General features: G+C 53.5%; 2 protein-coding genes across 8 annotated transcripts in view; one reads left to right on the top strand and one right to left on the bottom strand.

Moving 5' to 3' along the window:
* Positions 1 to 2894, bottom strand: part of nup43 (nucleoporin 43) — a 29083-nt gene extending 26189 nt beyond the window's left edge. The window contains exon 1 of the mRNA XM_070884811.1: positions 2736 to 2894. Within this exon, the coding sequence (XP_070740912.1) occupies positions 2736 to 2846 (111 nt within the window). The 5' untranslated portion in view covers positions 2847 to 2894. The remainder of the gene's footprint in view (positions 1 to 2735) is intronic.
* Positions 2895 to 2898: 4 nt separating this feature from the next.
* Positions 2899 to 20828, top strand: part of shprh (SNF2 histone linker PHD RING helicase) — a 154977-nt gene continuing 137047 nt past the window's right edge. For 4 of the 7 annotated variants that reach the window (XR_011593821.1, XM_070884804.1, XM_070884808.1 and 1 more), the window contains exons 1-4: positions 3013 to 3454; positions 5238 to 5437; positions 7715 to 8344; positions 18127 to 18256. Coding sequence is in view for 6 of the 7 variants with exons in the window: in XM_070884804.1 (XP_070740905.1) it covers positions 7745 to 8344; positions 18127 to 18256 (730 nt within the window). In the remaining variant the exon portion in view is untranslated. Of the gene's footprint in view, positions 2953 to 3012; positions 3455 to 4798; positions 4957 to 5237; positions 5438 to 7714; positions 8345 to 18126; positions 18257 to 20828 lie in introns of those variants that run through there. The other 3 variants (XM_070884805.1, XM_070884807.1, XM_070884806.1) reach the window with 3 other exon arrangements.

Raw genomic sequence — 20828 nt, 5'->3', positions numbered from 1 at the left:
CTCCCCCCCCGTCTCTCTCTCTCTCCTCTCTCATCTCCCCCCCCCAACCCCGTCCCCCCCCTCTCTCTCTCTCTCTCTCCCCCCCCAACCCCCGTCCTTCTCTCTCTCTCTCTCCCCCCCAACCCCCGTCTCTCTCTCTCTCTCCCCCCCCAACCCCCGTCTCTCTTCTCTCCCCCCCCCACCCCCCGTCTCTCTCTCTCTCCCCCCCCCCCAACCCCCGTCTCTCTCTCTCTCTCTCTCTCCCCCCCAACCCCCGTCTCTCTCTCTCTCTCTCTCCCCCCCAACCCCCGTCTCTCTCTCTCTCTCCCCCCAACCCCCGTCTCTCTCTCTCTCTCGCTCTCTCTCCCCCCCACCCCCGTCTCTCTCTCTATCTATCCCTCCCCAACCCCCGTCACTATCTCTCTCTCTCTCTCTCTCCCCCCCAACCCCCGTCTCTCTCTCTCTCTCCCCCCCAACCCCCGTCTCTCTCTCCCCCCAACCCCCGTCTCTCTCTCTCTCGCTCTCTCTCTCTCCCCCCCAACCCCCGTCTCTCTCTCTATCCCTCTCTCTCTCTCTCTCATCTCCCCCCCCGTCTCTCTCTCTCTCTCTCTCTTTCTCTCTCCCTCCCGAGTCTCTCTCTCATCTCCCCCCCCCCCCCGTCTCTCTCTCTCTCTCTCACTCTCCCCCCCCACCGTCTCTCTCCCGCCCCGTCTCTCTCCCCGCCCCCTGTATCTGTCTCTCTACTCCCCCGTCTCTCTGTCTCCCCTCCCCCCCCGTCTCTCTCTCTCCCCCCCCAGTCTCTCTCTCCCCTCCCCGTCACTCTCTCTCCCCTTACCCCCCAGTCTCTCTCTCCCCTTCCCCCCCCCAGTCTCTCTCCCCCCTCCCCCCCATCTCTCTCCCCCCTCAGTCTCTCTCCCCCCTCCCCCCCATCTCTCTCTCTCTCCCCCTCCACCCCAGTCTCTCTCTCCCCCCTCAGTCTCTCTCCCCCCTCCACCCCAGTCTCTCTCTCCCCCCTCCCCCCCCCAGTCTCTCTCTCCCCCTCCCCCCCCCAGTCTCTCTCTCCCCCTCCTCCCCCCAGTCTCTCGACCCCCCAGTCTCTCTCTCCCCCCCCCAGTCTCTCCCAGTCTCTCTCCCCCCCCCCCAGTCTCTCTCCCCCCCCCCCCCCAAGTCTCCCCCCACCAGTCTCTCTCTCTCTCTCCCCCCCTCTGCCCCCCAGTCTCTCTCTCTCTCCCCTCCCCCGCCCAGTCCTCTCTCTCTCCCCCCCCCCACTCCCCCCCAATCTCTCTCTCGCCCCCCCCCACTCCCCCCCAATCTCTCTCTCGCCCCCCCCACTCCCCCCAATCTCTTTCTCGCCCCCCCCACTCCCCCCCAAACTCTTTCTCGCCCCCCCCACTCCCCCCAACTCTCTTCCCCCCCCCCAATCCCCCCAATCTCTCTCTCTCTCTCCCCCCCCAATCTCTCTCTCTCCCCCCCCCCACTCGCCCCCAATCTCTCTCTCCCCCGCCCCACTCCCCCCAATCTCTCTCTCTCCCCCCCCCCACTCCCCCAATCTCTCCCCCCATTCCCCCCCAATCTCTCTCTTCCCCCCCCACTCCCCCCCAATCTCTCTCTCTCCCCCCCCACTCCCCCCCAATCTCTCTCCCCCCCCACTCCCCCCCAATCTCTCTCCCCCCCCCACTCCCCCCCAATCTCTCTTCTCCCCCCCCACTCCCCCCCCAATCTCTCTTCTCCCCCCCCACTCCCCCCCAATCTCTCTCTCCCCCCCACTCCCCCCCAATCTCTCTCTCCCCCCCAATCTCTCTCTTCCCCCCCAATCTCTCTCTTCCCCCCCCACTTCCCCCTTCTCTCCCCCCCCAATCTCTCTCCCCCCCCAATCCCCCAAACTCTCTCTCCCCCCCCAAATCCCCAATCTCTCTCCCCCCCAATCCCTCTCTCCCCCCCCCCACATCCCTCTCTTCCCCCCCCCACATCCCTCTCTTCCCCCCCAAATCCCTCTCTCTCCTTCCCCCCCAATCCCTCTCTCCCCCCCCCACTATCCCTCTCTCTCTCCCCCCCCAATCCCTCTCTCTCTCTCCCCCCCACTATCCCCCCAATCCCTCTCTCCCCCCCCACTATCCCCCCAATCCCTCTCTCCCCCCCCACTATCCCCCCAATCCCTCTCCCCCCCCACTATCCCCCCAATCCCTCTCTCCCCCCCCCCACTATCCCCCCAATCCCTCTCTCCCCCCCCACTATCCCCCCAATCCCTCTCTCCCCCCCCCCACTATCCCCCCAATCCCTCTCTCCCCCCCCCCCCCTATCCCCCCAATCCCTCTCCCCCCCCCCCCCCACTATCCCCCCAATCCCTCTCTCTCTCCCCCCCAAATCCCTCTCTCCCCCCCCCACTATCCCCCCAATCCCTCTCTCTCTCCCCCCCAAATCCCTCTCTCCCCCCCCCCACTATCCCCCCAAATCCCTCTCTCCCCCCCCCCACTATCCCCCCAATCCCTCTCTCTCTCCCCCCCAAATCCCACTATCCCTCTCTCCCCCCCCCACTATCCCCCAATCCCTCTCTCTCTCCCCCCCCCCACTATCCCCCCAATCCCTCTCTCTCCTCCCCCCCCACTATCCCCCCAATCCCTCTCTCTCTCCCCCCCAAATCCCTCTCTCTCCCCCCCCCAAATCCCTCTCTCTCCCCCCCCCACTATCCCCCCAATCCCTCTCTCTCTCCCCCCCAAATCCCTCTCTCTCCCCCACTCCCCCCCCGCCGGTCCCACCTCAGCATCCCAGGATCCGGTGGCGAAGCACTCGGGCGCCTGCAGTCTGGAGCCGGACACGGGGCGCCAGCGGGAGCGGCTGATCTTCTGAGAGACATAGCGGCCCTCCATGGCGCGGGGCTGGGCCTGGGCCGCAAGCGGCTGCTTCCGGGGCACAGACCGCTTCCGGGTCAGTGCGGCTCGGCACAGCACAGCGGACCCACCCCGGGGTGAGAGGGTGAGGGGCAGTGCCCGGCTCGGGGGGGGGCGTACTGCCCGGCTCGGGGGGCTCGGGGGAGGGGAAGAGACCCAACCATCAGTGGCAGCAGTGCACTGTCCAGTGTGGGCCGCACTCTCGCCTTTCAGTCCGGAGGTTGTGGGTTGAAGTCCCACTCCAGCGACGGGAGCACATAAACCTAGGCCGACACTCTCAGTGCAGTGCTGAGGGAGTGCCGCACTGTCGGAGGTGCCGAGGCTCTGTCTGCTCTCAGGCGGATGTGAAAGATCCCACGGCACTATTTCGAAGAAGAACGGGGGAGTTCTCCCTTTCCTCCATCAACAAAACAAAAAAAAACCCAGATTATCTGGCTATTATCGCATTGCTGTTTGTGGGAGCTTGCTGTGCGCAAATTGGCTGCCGGCCTCGTGTATCACAACAGTGACTGCACTCCAAAAACAAACTGGAACTGGCAATAAAGCGCTTTGGGACGTCCGGTGGTCAGGAAAGGCGCTATTTAAATGCAAGTCTTTCTGTTAGGCTTTGTAATATGTGTTTTTAGTGCCAAACAGTGTAATGTATGCTATTTGTTTTAAATTGAGTGTAATTCCTGTTATTAATATTAAACCGGGTGCAAATTCTGTTGGTGTTAAATTGATAGCGCTTTGTATTGTTAGACTGACTGCAATATCCAGTCTGATTAGTGTCAGCCGTGGCTCAGTGGTAATCCAGAGCCTTCAGCACATAATCCAAGCAGTCCATCATCAGAGGCAGTCCCTCGAAGCGAGGATGACTTGCTTCCAAGCCAAAAAGCGATGAGTTCACAGGTGTTTCAATGAAGGACCTAATATTCCAGATACTGAACTACATCCTGAAGGGTGGAAGATGCCTGTGTGTGGATTTTTTTTAACGTGTGGTGGCCGTTGCACACCAGCCACCACACGGGCCTGACACAGCTCGGTCTTGGTCCAGCGGCAAGGATTATCCAAAACGACTGGAGACCAGCTCTGCTGCACGGACCTACACATATCGCAGTGTGGGCTGGGCCCGTGCTGCCCCTGAGCCCAGGTCACTTCCCGCTACAAACTCTTGTTCCTTTTCCCCTCCTGCTGTGCTTGCCCGCACTGCAGTCAGCGACCTGGCTCCGCAGCCGTTGCCCTCCTGCAGAAGCACACGCTGCTCCCTGCAGTGGTATGCTGTCGCACGCTGCTCCCTCCAATGGAAGTACTGAGGGAGTGCTGTACTGTCAGCTTTTGGCTGAGACGTTAAACTGAGGATGCATCTGCCTGTTTAGATAGCGCTATTCAGCGAAGAACATTCATCTCAACCAATACCACCAAAAACAGATTTCCTGGTTATTCATTTCTTTTGCTATGTACAAAACAAGTGACTAAACTTCAGAAGTATTTACAAAAGCAAAATACTGCGGATGCTGAAATCTGAAATAAAAACAGAAAATGCTGAAAATCTCAGCAGGTCAGGCAGCATATGTGGAGAGAAAAGCAGAGTTTCAGGTCGCTGACCCTTCGTCAGAAGTAATTAATTTGGTGTAAAATGGTTTGGGACGTCATGGGAAAGAAAGACAGACTTGGATTTATATAGCGCTTTTCACGACCACCGGACATCCCAAAGCGCTTTACAGCCAATGAAGTACTTTTGAAGTGTCGTCACTGTTATAATGTGAGAAACACAGCAGCCAATTTGCACACAAGCAAGCTCCCATATACAGCAATGTGACAATGAACAGATAATCTGTTTTTTATGATGTTGATTGAGGGATAAATATTGACCAGGACACCGGGGATAACTTCCCTGCCCTTCTTTGAAATAGTGCCATGGGAACATTTACGTCCACCTGAGAGGACAGCTGGGGCCTTGGTTTCATCCGAAAGATGGCACCTCCGACATGTCAGCCTAGATTCATGTGCTCAAGCCTGTGAAGTGGGACTTGAACCCACAAACTTCTGACTCAGAGTGCTACCCACCGAGCCACAGTTGACACTCTAGTGCAATATGCAATTCCAGGTCAATTCACATTTTTCTACATGATTTGCTGTGTGCATTTTTATTAATTGTCACTTAATTGTATGAATTGAATTTTGACCATATGGAAATTCCTTGGTAAGGAGACAACCGATGCAAGCCAACCAAATTGCTGAAAATGTTCTTTAAAACATGTTTTATCCACCTTTTTGTACCCTCAGCCTCCTGTCCTATTAAGATAAGGTTTTGAACCTAAAACTATTGAAAAAAAAAACAATTTCTGCAGTCTGTGCTTGAATTTAACGTCCTATTTTTCTCCACAGCTATCAATCTTAACAGCTGCAAGGTGCGGATGCTGTCTGAGTGCGTGTCGTGGCCATGGTTTTCCAGCATGCATCAATAGGATTCTCTCACTGCAATCGGCAGGCTGTCTCTATCCCCATCATCTACCAGGATTTCTGAGTCTCTCTGTATTTCCACCTAGTTTCAAAACATGCCGGCGAGCAATTTTGTTTCAATCTAGGTACGTTTCAACGAGTGAAGCTGTTATTAGTTGCTCCAATTGAGAACTGCTTAACGTTACAAGAGAGAAAGATTACGCTCATAATTGTTTAATCTGCAAAATAATTTTGATTAAAAGTTGTTTGATTCACACGATCTTCTCCTGAGCATTAAATCCCCACTTTGTCTTATTTCCTGCTTAATTCAAATGATTGGATAATAAAAAAATTTTCGTGAAAGAAAACGATTTTGAATTAGCAGGAGTAAGCGGTTTTCTGAAGTGTTCAATGTGCTATCTCAGACAAACTGATCAGCAGCAGTTGTACTTTCTGGTGTGTATCGTGGTGAGTGATGTTGCACAAGAATCTGTGCTGGGGCCTCAGCTATTCACTATATTTATTTACAGACTTGGATAACACGAGAGAGAGCCATATATCCAAGTTTGTCGCTGACAAAGATTGGTGGCATAGCAAGTCGTGTAGATGGGAGCATAATTTTACAAAGAGACATTGCTAGATTAAGTGCGTGTGCAAAACTGTGGCAGATGAATTTCAACGCAGGTAACTGTGAGGTCGTCCATTTTGGGCCAAAAAAGCATAGATCCGAGTATTATTTAAATGGTGAAAAGCTAGGACCGATGGAGATCAAAAGAGATTTATGGGTCCACGTACGCAGATCACTAAAATGTAGCGGTATAAAAAAAAATTAAAAAGACTAAAAGAATATTTGCCTTTATATCAAGAGATCTAGAATATAAAGGATAGGATGTTTTGCTACAGCTATTAAAAAGCCCTGTTTAGACCACATGTGGAGTACTGTGTACAGTTGTGGGCACTGCACCTTAGAAAGGATATACTGGCCTTGGAAGGAGTGCTGCGCAGATTCACCAGAATGTTACCAGGGTCAAAGGGTTAGATATTGAGGAGAGATTACATGAACTAGGCTTGTATTCTCTGGAATATAGAAGATTAAGGGGTGATTTGGTTGAGGTTTTTAGGATTTTGAAAATACTTGATAGGGTAAATAGGGAGAAACTTTATCCACTGGTGGGGAAGTCCAGGACAAGGGGACATAATCTTAAAATCAGAGCCAAGCCATTCACGAGAGAAGTTCAGAAACACTTCTTCACACAAAAGGTTGTAGAAGTGTGGAACTCTCTCCCACAAAAAGTAGATACTAGCTCAATGAATAACTTTAAATCTGTGGTTTTCTGTGGATGTTACAGTTGATTCGGATCAGCTGCTTTCCCTGACAATCATGACCAGCCCCAGTCCTTGTCCTTTGCTCCCAAGTGTAGTTAAGCTTCTTCCCTTTCCTAGTTGAATGAATACTCACACTACCAGCACTTTGTAAGCCCCATATAGTCAAAGTGAAAATGCTAAACGTTTGTGAAACAATTACAGTTTATTGGATATAAAAACCTGAAAACAATCTGAGCTGAATCATCTTTTCGAAGATAAATTTTAAGTGTTTTCATAACTGGCACTAAGAAAGTAATTAACAGACAATCCAGAATGTACCGGAAGAGACTTTACTTACCTCAGATAGAAAACTTCCAAAGCGATCATCAGGTTTTTATACAGAGTCACTTGCAGCTCACACTTGTGGGTCCTTTCACTCAACTGCAAGGCTCACAAACTGCCTCCTTGGTACTGCTGCATTCTGGGCCCTCTCCATTGCTGCTAAATCTTGGCTATTTGGTTTGCTTTTGCGTGCTTTCCATACACTAAGTGACTTGTGTGCCTATAGCTCCAACATCTCTTCAAGCAACAGGAAAAGCAAATGACTATAATTGAATGATGTTAGGATTAAAAGGGTTAAATTATGAGGACGGCTTGCACAGACTGGGCTTGTGTTCCCTCGAGTTTAGAAGGTTAAGGGGTGATCTAATTGCGATGTTTAAGGAGTTGATAGGGTGGATCGAGAGAAACTATTTCCTCTGGTGGTGCTGTGCTGTGCCGTTCAGGGGTGATGTCAGGAAGCACTTCTTCACACAAAGGAAATCTGGAACACTCTTCCCCCAAAAGCTGTTGAGGCTGGGGGGATCAATTCAAAATGTCAACAGTGAGATTGATAGCTTTTTGTCAGGCAAGAGTATTAAGGGATGAGGAGCCAAGGAGGGTAGATGGAGTTAAGATACAGATCAGCCGTGATCTAATTGAATGGCGGAGCAGGCTCGAGGGGTGGAATGGGCTACTTCTGCTCCTATGTTCCTAACTAAAGGGTCAGAGTAATAACGGATGGCTTCACACAACCTTTTTACTGGGAAGGCTGTTCACGTTCTTGCTCTTTGTTGCAGCTGTGAAGCAGCACACAGCTCACGGGTACGATGAGCAACAGAAGGAAGCGCGCAGCCCCGATGCGGGTGGGCGAGGAGATGAAGAGAAAGCTGAGCTGGAACATGTACGACGACGTGAGGGAGCCGCAGACACCTGGTGCACCGGACGGCAGCGGCGATCCCCCAGCTGCAGGCTCGAGTGTCTCGGGACGCGGCGAGGCCGACCCAGGCCGGCTCAGCACGCCGCAACTGAACGGGCCGCCGCACGTCTCCGCTGCGGCTGAGGCCGAGGGGGGAGCCTTCGCGCCAAGTGCTTCCACCCAGCCGCGCCTCACCGTCTCCCCAAGCCACTCGGGCGACGAGTGGCGAGCGCTGCTGGGCGAGTTCACCCTCCAGCTTCCGTCAGGCCAAGCGTTTCCCGATCAGCTGTGGTCTCTCGGCCTGTGCTTGACGCAGACCAACGCCGACCATCAGCTGCAAGTCTCGGTCAGGAAGAAAGGTGACGATTGTGAGAGTGATGGTCATGAAGAGGTGATGGGCTGCGCTAGAACTTCACTCAGCTGTAAGGTGCTGGAGGACATAACCTGGCTTCAGAAAAAGAACGTGCTCGGATTGTTCCAACAGAAAATCCAGGACTACCAAACTCTGAAGGTATTTATCTTTTTAATAAAATCTCGTCTTTGTCGTGACCATTGAGTCTTTCTGATTGGCTACGTCTGTTTTTATTCTCCTTTCTTATTGGTTATTTTCTACTTTCGTTATTCACCAATCATATTGCACAAAAGTTTTCTCTCCATTTAGAAACATAGAAAATAGGTGCAGGAGTAGGCCATTCGGCCCTTCGAGCCTGCACCGCCATTCAATGAGTTCATGGCTGAACATGCAACTTCAGTACCCCATTCCTGCTTTCTCGCCATACCCATTGATCCCCCTAGTAGTAAGGACTACATCTAACTCCTTTTTGAATATATTTAGTGAATTGGCCTCAACAACTTTCTGTGGTAGAGAATTCCACAGGTTCACCACTCTCTGGGTGAAGAAGTTTTTCCTCATCTCGGTCCTAAATGGCTTACCCCTTATCCTTAGACTGTGACCCCTGGTTCTGGACTTCCCCAACATTAATAAGAACATAAGAATTAGGAACAGGAGCAGGCCATCTAGCCCCTCGAGCCTGCTCCGCCATTCAACAAGATCATGGCTGATCTGGCCGTGGACTCAGCTCCACTTACCCGCCCGCTCCCCGTAACCCTTAATTTCCTTATTGGTTAAAAATCTATCTATCTGTGATTTGAATATATTCAATGAGCTAGCCTCAACTGCTTCCTTGGGCAGAGAATTCTACAGATTCATAACCCTCTGAAAGAAGAAATTCCCTCTCAACTCGGTTTTAAATTGGCTCCCCCGTATTTTGAGGCTGTGCCCCCTAGTTCTAGTCTCCCCGACCAGTGGAAACAACCTCTCTGCCTCTATCCTGTCTATCACCTTCATTATTTTAAATGTTTCTATAAGATCACTCCTCATCCTTCTGAACTCCCAACGAGTAAAGACCCAGTCTACTCAATCTATCATCATAAGGTAACCCCCTCATCTCCGGAATCAGCTTAGTGAATCGTCTCTGTAACCCCTCCAAAGCTAGTATATCCTTCCTTAAGTAAGGTGACCAAAACTGCACGCAGTACTCCAGGTGCGGCCTCACCAATACCCTATACAGTTGCAGCAGGACCTCCCTGCTTTTGTACTCCATCCCTCTCGCAATGAAGGCCAACATTCCATTCGCCTTCCTGATTACCTGCTGCACCTGCAAACTAACTTTCCGGTGCTTTTAGTGTCCCCCTCCCCTTTTATAGGGGGCACTTGGAAAAAAAATTGATTCTGTGCCCAAAAAAACCCCCCAAAAAATAAAAAAAGGGCCTTGTAAATGTTGGTGTTTCCCCCAGATCGGGGGGCACGGTTTAATGTTTTTTGTTTAGTCCTAAAAGAGTTTCATGCACAAGGACCCCCAGGTCCCTCTGCACCGCAGCATGTTGTAATTTCTCCCCATTCAAATAATATTCCCTTTTACTGTTTTTTTTCCCAAGGTGGATGACCTCACATTTTCTGACATTGTATTCCATCTGCCAAACCTTAGCCCATTCGCTTAACCTATCCAAATCTCTTTGCAGCCTCTCTGTGTCCTCTACACAACCCGCTTTCCCACTAATCTTTGTGTCATCTGGAAATTTTGTTACACTACACTCTGTCCCCTCTTCCAGGTCATCTATGTATATTGTAAACAGTTGTGGTCCCAGCACCGATCCCTGTGGCACACCACTAACCACCGATTTTACAATCCAACAACAGAGTCTCTGCCCAATCATGTTGCAACTTCAAGATATATTTTCCGAGATGTGCCCCCATCTGCCTCAGTGTGTGAATAATTGTTAATAATTAGACATTAAAGACTGAATAATTCCGAAAACTAAATGACAAAGCTATCCCACCTTCCAATCGCTGCAACACCCTTCACTCACACTGCCTGATCTTCCCAGGATCTTCATGACTCCTGCCTGGCATGCCCAGCAACAATAAGGCATGCAAGAAAATGTGTGTGTCCTTAAATCTCCTCATTTTCTTTCTATTTCTATTTCTATTTCTCTCTCTCTCTCTCTCTCGCTCTCTATCGCCATCACCACTTTCTCGCTCTCTCTCTCCCCACCCTCTCTCTCCCCGCTCTCCCTCTCTCTCCCCGCTCTCCCTCTCTCTCCCCGCTCTCCCTCTCTCTCCCCGCTCTCCCTCTCTCTCCCCGCTCTCCCTCTCTCTCCCCGCTCTCCCTCTCTCTCCCCGCTCTCCCTCTCTCTCCCCGCTCTCCCTCTCTTTCCCCGCTCTCCCTCTCTCTCCCCGCTCTCCCTCTCTCTCCCCGCTCTCCCTCTCACTCCCCGCTCTCCCTCTCTCTCCCCGCTCTCCCTCTCTCTCCCCGCTCTCCCTCTCTCTCCCCGCTCTCCCTCCCTCTCCCCGCTCTCCCTCCCTCTCCCCGCTCTCCCTCCCTCTCCCCGCTCTCCCTCCCTCTCCTCTCCCCGCTCTCCCTCCCTCTCCCCGCTCTCCCTCCCTCTCCCCGCTCTCCCTCCCTCTCCCCGCTCTCCCTCCCTCTCCCCGCTCTCCCTCCCTCTCCCCGCTCTCCCTCCCTCTCCCCGCTCTCCCTCCCTCTCCCCGCTCTCCCTCCCTCTCCCCGCTCTCCCTCCCTCTCCCCGCTCTCCCTCCCTCTCCCCGCTTCTCTCACTCTCTCTCCCCGCTTCTCTCACTCTCTCTCCCCGCTCTCTCACTCTCTCTCCCCGCTCTCTCACTCTCTCTCCCCGCTCTCTCACTCTCTCTCCCCGCTCTCTCACTCTCTCTCCCCGCTCTCTCACTCTCTCTCCCCGCTCTCTCACTCTCTCTCCCCGCTCTCTCACTCTCTCTCCCCGCTCTCTCGCTCTCTCTCCCCGCTCTCTCGCTCTCTCTCCCCGCTCTCTCGCTCTCTCTCCCCGCTCTCTCGCTCTCTCTCCCCGCTCTCTCGCTCTCTCTCCCCGCTCTCTCGCTCTCTCTCCCCGCTCTCTCGCTCTCTCTCCCCGCTCTCTCGCTCTCTCTCCCCGCTCTCTCGCTCTCTCTCCCCGCTCTCTCGCTCTCTCTCCCCGCTCTCTCGCTCTCTCTCCCCGCTCTCTCGCTCTCTCTCCCCGCTCTCTCGCTCTCTCTCCCCGCTCTCTCGCTCTCTCTCCCCGCTCTCTCGCTCTCTCTCCCCGCTCTCTCGCTCTCTCTCCCCGCTCTCTCGCTCTCTCTCCCCGCTCTCTCGCTCTCTCTCCCCGCTCTCTCGCTCTCTCTCCCCGCTCTCTCGCTCTCTCTCCCCGCTCTCTCGCTCTCTCTCCCCGCTCTCTCGCTCTCTCTCCCCGCTCTCTCGCTCTCTCTCCCCGCTCTCTCGCTCTCTCTCCCCGCTCTCTCGCTCTCTCTCCCCGCTCTCTCGCTCTCTCTCCCCGCTCTCTCGCTCTCTCTCCCCGCTCTCTCGCTCTCTCTCCCCGCTCTCTCGCTCTCTCTCCCCGCTCTCTCGCTCTCTCTCCCCGCTCTCTCGCTCTCTCTCCCCGCTCTCTCGCTCTCTCTCCCCGCTCTCTCGCTCTCTCTCCCCGCTCTCTCGCTCTCTCTCCCCGCTCTCTCGCTCTCTCTCCCCGCTCTCTCGCTCTCTCTCCCCGCTCTCTCCGCTCTCTCTCCCCGCTCTCTCCGCTCTCTCTCCCCGCTCTCCCCGCTCTCCCCGCTCTCTCTCCCTCTCTCTCCCCGCTCTCCCCGCTCTCTCTCCCTCTCTCCCCCCGCTCTCTCTCTCTCTCTCTCTCTCTCTCCCCCCGCTCTCTCTCTCTCTCTCCACCTCCCTACCCCCCTCTCTGCTGGCCCCCTCCCCCTCCCCCCCCTCCCCCCCTCCCCCCCTCCCCCTCCCCCTCACCCCCCCCTCATCCACCCTCTCCACCCTCTCCCCGCTCCCCCCGCTCCCCCCTCCCCACTCCCCACTCTCCCCTCTCCCCTCTCCCCTCTCCCCTCTCCCCTCTCCCCTCTCCCCTCTCCCCTCCCCCTCTCCCACTCCCACTCCCACTCCCCCTCTCCCCGCCTCCCTCCACCCCCTCGCCCCGCATCCCTCCCCCCCCTCTCCCCGCCTCCCTCCCCCCCTCTCCCCGCCTCCCTCCCCCCCTCTCTCCGCCTCCATCCCCCTCTCTCCGCCTCCCTACCCCCCCGCCTCCCTCCCCCCCTCCCCCCTCCCCCTCTCCCCTCTCCCCTTCCCCCCTTCCCCCTTCCCCCCCTCCCCACTTTCCCTCTCCCCTCCCCCTCCCACCTCTCCCTTCTCTCTCTCCGCCTCCACCCCGCCACCGCCTCCCCCTCCCCCTCCTCCTTCTCCTCCCCTCCCCCTCCCCCCTGCCTCCCTTCCCCCCCGTCTCCCTGCCTCCCTTCCCCCCCGTCTCCCTGCCTCCCTTCCCCCCATCTCCCTTCCCCCCGTCTCCCTTCCCCCCTCCCCCTCCCCCTCCCACTCCCCTCTCCCCCCTCCCCCCCTCCCACTCCCCTCTCCCCTCTCCCCGCCTCCCTCCACCCCCTCTCCCCGCATCCCTCCCCCCCTCTCCCCTGCCCCCCTCTCCCCGCCTCCCTCCCCCCTCTCTCCGCCTCCCTACCCCCCGCCTCCCTACCCCCTCCCCCTCCCCCCTCCCCCTCCCCCTCCCCCTCTCCCCTCTCCCTCTCCCCTCTCCCCTCTCCCCTCTCCCCTCTCCCCTCCCCCCTTCCCCCCTCCCCCTTTCCCTCTCCCCTCCCCCTCCCACCTCTCCCCTTCTCTCTCCCCGCCTCCACCCCGCCACCGCCTCCCCCTCCCCCTCCTCCTTCTCCTCCCCTCCCCCTCCCCCTCCCCCCCGCCTCCCTCCCCCCCTCCCCCCTCCCCCTCTCCCCTCTCCCCTTCCCCCCTTCCCCCTTCCCCCCCTCCCCACTTTCCCTCTCCCCTCCCCCTCCCACCTCTCCCCTTCTCTCTCTCCGCCTCCACCCCGCCACCGCCTCCCCCTCCCCCTCCTCCTTCTCCTCCCCTCCCCCTCCCCCTCCCCCCTGCCTCCCTTCCCCCCCGTCTCCCTGCCTCCCTTCCCCCCGTCTCCCCGCCTCCCTTCCCCCCGCCTCCCTCCCCCCTCTCCCCACCTCCCGCCTCTCTCCCCGCCTCCCTCCCCCCCTCTCCCCGCCTCCCTCCCCCCTCTCCCCGCCTCCCTCCCCCCTCTCCCCGCCTCCCTCCCCCCTCTCCCCGTCCTCCTCCCCCCGTCCTCCGCCTCCCCCCCGCCCCCCCTCCCCCTCTCCCTGCCCCTCTCCCCGACCCCCCCCTCCTCCTCTCCTCTCCCTCCCCGCCCCTCCCCTCCTCCCTCCCCAGCCATCACGTGCCCCTGACTCTCTGCTGGTAGTAGCTGATTTGCTGGGCACACAGCAGGAGCTCTGTCAGTCCGTTTGGTGGAGTGAACTGGTTTAGTGAAAGTTGGGTTTCAGGCAACAGTAAACTGAACTGGTGTGAATAAGCATTACAGTGAAACTGTAGACACCAATCCAGCAGTTTGCACTGGCATTCTGAACTATGCAGAGTTTGTGACATATCATCTGATTCAGGATATACCTTATAATTGACAACCTGCCAAGCCAGTTTTGTTCTGCTTTTCTTCGACAGCTAAACTCTGCTGCCCGTGTCCTAACTCGCATCAAGTTCCCGTTCGCCCATCACCCCTGTGCTCGCTGACCGATATTGGCTCTCGGTCCGGCAATGCCTCGATTTTAAAATTCTGATCCTTTTCAAATCACTCCATAGCCTTGCCCCCACCCTATCTCTGTATCCACCTCCAACATTCTGGCCTCTTGCACATCGTCAATTTTAATCGCTCCACCAGTGGTGGCCGTGCCTTCAACTGCTGAGGCCTTAAGCTCTGGAATTCCTTCCCTGATCCTCCGTCTCTCTACCTCTCTCGTCCTTTAAGACGCCTCTTAAATTTTACCTCTTTGATCCAGCCTTTGGTCACCTGCCCTAATATCTCCGTATGTGGCTCGGTGTTAAATTTTATTTGATAAAGCTCTTGTAAAGCACCTTGGGATGTTTTACTGCAGTAAAGTATTACAAAGTATTAACAGCACAGAAACAGGCCGTTCAGCCCCAACAGGTCCCTACCAGTGTTTATGTTCTACACGAGCCTCCCCAACCTTCTTCCTCTCACCCTATTAGCATATCCTTCCATTCCTTTCTCCGTCATGTGTTTATCTAACTTCCCCTTAAATGCATCGAATCATGGAATGGTTACAGCGCAGAAGGCCGCCATTCAGCTCGTGCCGGTTGAGTCTGTGCCGGCTCTCTGTAAGAGCACTTCAGCTAGTCCCACACCCCCAACCTTTCCCCGTAGCCCTGCAAATTTTTTTTCTTCAGATACTTATTCAATTCCCTTTTGAAAGCCACAATTGAGTCTGCCTTCAGCATCCTTTCAGGCAGTGAATTCCAGATCCTAACCACTCGCTATGTAACAAAGTTTCCCCTCATGTCGCCTTTGGTTCTTTTGCCAATCACCTTAAATCTGTGTCCTCTGGTTCTTGACCCTTCCACCAATGGGAACAGTTTCTATCTACTCTGTCCATGACCCCTCATGACTTTGAACACCTCTCTCAAATCTCCTCTCAACCTTCTGTGCTCTAAGGAGAACAACCCCAGCTTCTCCAGTCTATCCACGTAACTGAAGTCCCTCATCCCTGGAACCATTCTCGTAAATCTTTTCTGTACCCTCTCTAAGACCTTCACATCCTTCCTAAAGTGCGGTGGCCAGAATTGGACACAATACTCCAGTTGAAACCGTGCCAGTGTTTTATACAGCTTCATCATAATATCCACAGTTTTGTACTCTATACCTCTATTCATGAACCTAGGATCCCATAAGCTTTTTTAACTGCTTTCTCAACCTGCTCTGCCACCTTCAACGATTTGTGCACACATACCCCCAGGTCTCTCTGTTCCTGCATCCCCTTTAGGACTGTACCCTTTAGTTTATATTGCCTTTCCTCGTTCTTCCTACCAAAATGTATCACTTCGCACTTTTCAGTGTTAAACTTCATCTGCCACGTGTCTGCCCACTTCACCAGCCTATCTGCGTTTTCTTGAAGTCTGTCACTATCCTCCTCACTGTTCACTATACTTCCAAGTTTTGTGTCATCAGCACATTTTGAAATTGCGCCCTGTACACCCAAGTCCAAATCATTAATGTATGGACCATGACCTCTGGCTATTCACCACCTCCCCCCCTCCCCCCCCCCCTCAGAATGTTCTGCAGCTGTTCAGTGACACCCTTGACCCTGGCACCAGGGAGGCACCTACAACCTGTGGTAGCGAGTTCTACATTCTCACCGTTTTATGGGTAAAGACATTTCGCCTGAATTCCCTATTGGTCCCGAAAGACGCGATATAATTGTAAGTTGTTTTAGTCTTGGATTCTGCAAAACCATCCCACTACTTGACCCATGGGCTGTCTAATGTCATAGTTGTCTCAACCCTTGCCCTGCCTCACATCCTCCCTCCTCCTTGCTCCTTGGCATACAAGCATTGCCCTGGGAGATGCACTATTCATTTTAAAAAGTGCAATTCAGCCCCAAAAACGCATCAAATTGTACGAGTCGGGCTGACTTGTTCTATATATAAGACTTCTGAAATTTTCAGGTAAGTGGGGATATTATTGGGATGGTACACTATTGCTGATCATGTTCTCTCTATATATATATATATATATATATATATTCCGAGGGACTGCCTATGATGATGATGATAGGAGCAGAGCTGGTCTCCAGTCGTTTTGGTTAATCCTAGCCAATGAACCGAGACCTAGCTCTGTCAAGCCCGTGCGGTGGCTGGTATGCAATGGCCACCACACGTTAAAAAAAGCCACGCACAGGCATCTTCCACTCTTCAGGATGTAGTTCGGGGTCTGGAATATCAGGTCCTTCATTGAAACCCCTGTGAACCCATCCCTTTTCGGCGTGGAAGCAAGTCATCCTTGTTTCGAGGGACTGCCTATGATGGTATAGAGAAGGGGGTGGAAATTCGGTCGGGCCTCAGTTGGGGCGGTGTCCCGGGCAGAGCGGTACATTTTGTGCCGGCATTCATCGGCTGAACCTGGAGTTTGGAGCGGGGCCACTAAGGGAGGCGACGCCTCTTTTAGGGCGCTAGGCTGGCTGAGCAAGGAAAAATGCCGAGCTAAAGAGCTGGCCTTGTATCAGAGGCCTGGGGCGGGGACTGAAAAAACCCCACCGGAAACATTCCCAACACATAGCTCACGCCACCACAACATAAATCGCAAAAAAAAAAAATGTGAAAAACCAATCACACTTACCTCAGGTTGGCCTGACTGTGGCCGCCACAGCTTGGAAAACCTGCTTTCACAGGTGATCCCACCAAGGGCGCACTACGAGTCGGGCAGCAACCAAAAATCGAGCCGGTGTCGCAACCAAGGGGCGTTGCACACGGGCTTGCCTCTCCCGGGCAATCCTGATCCGGCCCCCCACCCCCCCACCCTGTCGATCCTGGCACCGAATGTCCCGGCTGGGTGCCTGGAGGCAACTACTTTCCGCCGCCATTGCCACCCCTCGTGGGCGCCAAGAGGGGCAGCGGAAGACTGAATTTCCAGCCCAAGGACTTTAATACACTGTACACTTAGCCTTGAAACTGGAAAAAATAATAAGAAGGACTTGCATTTATATAGCGACTTTCACGACCTCAGGACATCCCAGTAGCTTTTCCAATTATTTTAAACCAGTGGCCTTTGTTTACTGACCCTCTTGCCACTGGAAACAGTTTCTCCCGATCTACTCTTATCAAAGCCACTCATAATTTTGAACACCTCTGTTAAATTTAAGCGAAGTCCCTCGTATCTGGTCCCATTCTAATAAAAAAGCAAAATACTGCAATGCTGGAATCTGAAATAAAACCCGAAAAAAATGCTGGAAATACTCGGCAGCTCGGGCAGCATCCGTGGAGAGAGAAACAAGAGTTCAGGTTTCAGGTCGATGACCCTTCGTCAGAACCGTTCTAGTAAACGTCTTCTGCACCCTCTCTCAAGGCCGCGACATCCTTCCGAAAGTGTGGTGCTCCAGAATTGGCCACAATACCCCAGCTGAGGCCTAACCAGTAATTTATAAATGGTTTTGCGGAACTTGAGCAGAGGAAGAGTATTTTTTTGGTGCTATATTGACAGTGACCCAGAATTTGCGGGTGAAAATAACGGCAAACGAACAGCGTTCGCTGTTATTACCTCTTTGAGACTGGCTGCAACTTCAGAACGTAGCACATCTAAACATGGACATCCTGAAGTTGCGGTCGGTCACTCGCTGCTCTGAAACTGGCTGAGCTGTGACCCCACCCAACCTCATAGCCATCAATCAGTGTCATCAGGGGAACCACGGTAATATCGCTGTTAAATACCCCATTACATGTTAGGCCTTGTTGGATTAGACATAAGTGGGGCTTTAACAGCCTATTGACTGCTAAACAAACATGATGGCCCTGAGGAACTGATTTTTATTTTGAAGACTGTCAAATTTATTCATTATGATAAAAATTGCAATTTGTAAGAAAGTTTAAATATTTCAGGCTTACCTTACCTGCATGTGAGAGCCCCAATCTTTAGTTTTGCTGTCTAATTTTTTTTTTTTTAAAGTCGGGATAAAATCAGGTTCTCATTTCCTGCTTCCCTGTCTGTGAGAATTCTGCAATGTGATTGGCTGCTGACGTCACAGCAGATTGGGTTAGGGATTTCCCATTATATTGCACTGAAATCACTTAGACATCGCAAAAAGGCATCCTTTTCGCCACAGAGATCGTTGGCTTTCTTCAGGACCACAGACTCTGAGCCTTTGTCTTACTTGTGTATTTTAAATGTGACTTACAAAGTTTTCTTTTTGCTCTGTAGGTGGGTATATATCTTCTCGAGTGTGGTTTGGGAAAACCAGAGTTCCCGAGTGAAGGAAGCTGCAGGATGAGAAAGACAAATGCATTGATTCAAAAACTCATGGAATACTTTTATGACTTAACAGCTCCAGGTATAGTGCTCAAAGTAAAAGTAAAACATAATAAGGCTTTTTAAAATTCATTCGCGGGATGTGGGCGTCATTGGTAAAGCCAGCATTTATTGCCCATTCCTAACTGCTCGTGAGAAGGTGGTGGTGAGCCGCTGCCTTGAACCGCTGCAGTCCGTGTGGTGAAGGTACTCCCACAGTGCTGTTAGGGAGGGAATTCCAGGATTTGGGCCCAGCGACGATGAAGGAACGGCCGATATGTTTCCAAGTCAGGATGACATGTAACTTGGAGGGGAATTTGCAGGTGATGGTGTTCCCACGTGCCCGCTGCCCTTGTCCTTCGAGGTGGTAGAGGTTTTGGGAGGTGCTGCTGAAGATGCCTTGGCGAGAGGCTGCAGTGCATCTTGTAGATGGTACACACTGCAGCCACGGTGCGCCGGTGGTGGAGGGAGTGAATGTTTAAGCTGGTGAATGGGGTGTCAATCAAGCGGGCTGCTTTGTCCTGGATGGTGTCGAGCTGCTTGAGTGTTGTTGGAGCTGCACTCATCCAGGCAAGTGGAGAGTATTCCATCACGCTCCTGACTTGTGCCTTATAGGTGGAGGAAAAGCTTTGGGGAGTCAGGAGAGGAGACACTCACTGCAGAATACCCAGCCTCTGACCTGCTCTTGTAGCCACAGTATTTATGTGTTTGGTCTAGTTGAGATTCTGGTCAATGGTGACCCCCAGGATATTGATGGTGGGGGATTCGGCGATGGTAATGCCATTGAATATCATGGGGCGGTGGTTAGACTCTCGCTTGTTGGAGATGGTCATTTCTTGGCACTTGTGTGGTGCGAATGTTACTTGCCACTTATCAGCCCAAGCCTGAATGTTGTCCAGGTCTTGCTGTATGCGGGCAGGAACTGCTCCATTATCTGAGGAGTTGCGAATGGAACTGAACACTGTGCAATCATCAGCGAACATCCCCACTTCTGACCTTATGCTGGAGGGAAGGTCATTGATGAAACAGCTGAAGATGGTTGGGCCTAGGACACTGTCCTGAGGAACTCCTGGAGCTAGGAAGATTGACCTCCAACCACCACAACCATCATCCTTTGTGCTAGGTATGACTCCAGCCAGTGGAGAGTTTTCCCCCTGATTCCCATTGATTTCAGTTTTACTCGGGCTCCTTGATGCCACACTGGGTCAAATGCTGCCTTGATGTCAAGGGCAGTCACTCTCACCTCACCTCTGGAATTCAGCTCTTTTGTCCATGTTTGGACCGAGGGTTGGAGCTGAGTAAGTGCTGCTTGATAGCACTGTCGACGATACCTTCCATCAATTGCTAATGATTGAGAGAGACAATTTATCCTGTGGACAGGACATACCTGGGCAGTTTTCCACATTTTCTGGTAGATGCCAGTGTTGTAGCTGTACAGGAACAGCTTGGCTAAAGGCGCGGCTAGTTCAAGAAGTATTGAAGTCAGATTATCTTTTAATTTATCTTCCTCATTTTCTCCTCCGTAATACTTCTCGCCACTGCATCTTTCTTCACAGTTGACCTCATCCTGGGGCCAGTAATTAGATGCTTGATGCTCGGAGAACTGACGTGCATCAAAAAGAAAGATCTTGCATTTACACAGCTCTTTTCATGACCTCCGGACGTCTCAAAGTGCTTTACAGTCAGTGAAGTATTTTTGAAATGTAGTCACTGTTATAATGTAGGAAACACAGCAGCCAATTTGCATACAGCAAGCTCCCACAAACAGCAATGTGATAATGATCAGATAATCTGTTTTAATGATGTTGGTTGAGGGATAAATTTTGGCCGGGACACCGGAGGTAACTCCCCTGCCCTTCTTGCATCAGGCATCACATTATTGAGTGATGAGGCTTGAAGCCTAACTTGTACCCATTGTGGTTAGACCGGGATCCTGTGCCTGCTGTAATCACTGCAATAATGTAGGAAATGCGGCAGCTAATTTGCATACAGCAAGCTCCCACAAACAGCAACGTGATGATGACCAGATAATCCAGTATAAAATTCTGATGGGGTTGGATAGACTGGATGCGGGGAGGATGTTTCCCCTGGCTGGGAAGCCTCGAACAAGGGGTCACAGTCTCAGGATACAGGGTAGGAAATTTAGGACCGAGATGAGAACATAAGAACATAAGAATTAGGAACAGGAGTAGGCCATCTAGCCCCTCGAGCCTGCTCTGCCATTCAACAAGATCATGGCTGATCTGGCCGTGGACTCAGCTCCACTTACCCACCCGCTCCCGGTAACCCTCTCCCCCCACCCCCGCTCCCTCCCTCTTTCTCTCCCCCCTCCCTCCCTCTTTCTCTCCCCCCACCCCCCTCCCTCCCTCTTTCTCTCCCCCCACCCCCCCTCCCTCCCTCCTTCTCTCCCCCCACCCCCCCTCCCTCCCTCTCCCCCCCCCCCTTCTCCGCCTACCTCTCTTTCCCCCGTCTCTCTCCCCTCTCCCCAGCCTCCCTCTCTCCTTCCCCCCCCCTCCCCAGCCTCCCTCTCCCCAACATCATATTTTGCAGTTATCCTGTACTGCATTTCACTGCAAAAGCTTTAGTGACGAATTTCACACAATTATCATTCATTA

This window comes from Pristiophorus japonicus, chromosome 7 (genome assembly GCF_044704955.1).
Source record: "Pristiophorus japonicus isolate sPriJap1 chromosome 7, sPriJap1.hap1, whole genome shotgun sequence".
In the NCBI taxonomy this organism is placed as follows: Eukaryota; Metazoa; Chordata; class Chondrichthyes; family Pristiophoridae; genus Pristiophorus; species Pristiophorus japonicus.
The sequence above is the reverse complement of the archived record's forward strand: the minus strand, read 5'-3'. Positions and strand labels throughout refer to the sequence as shown.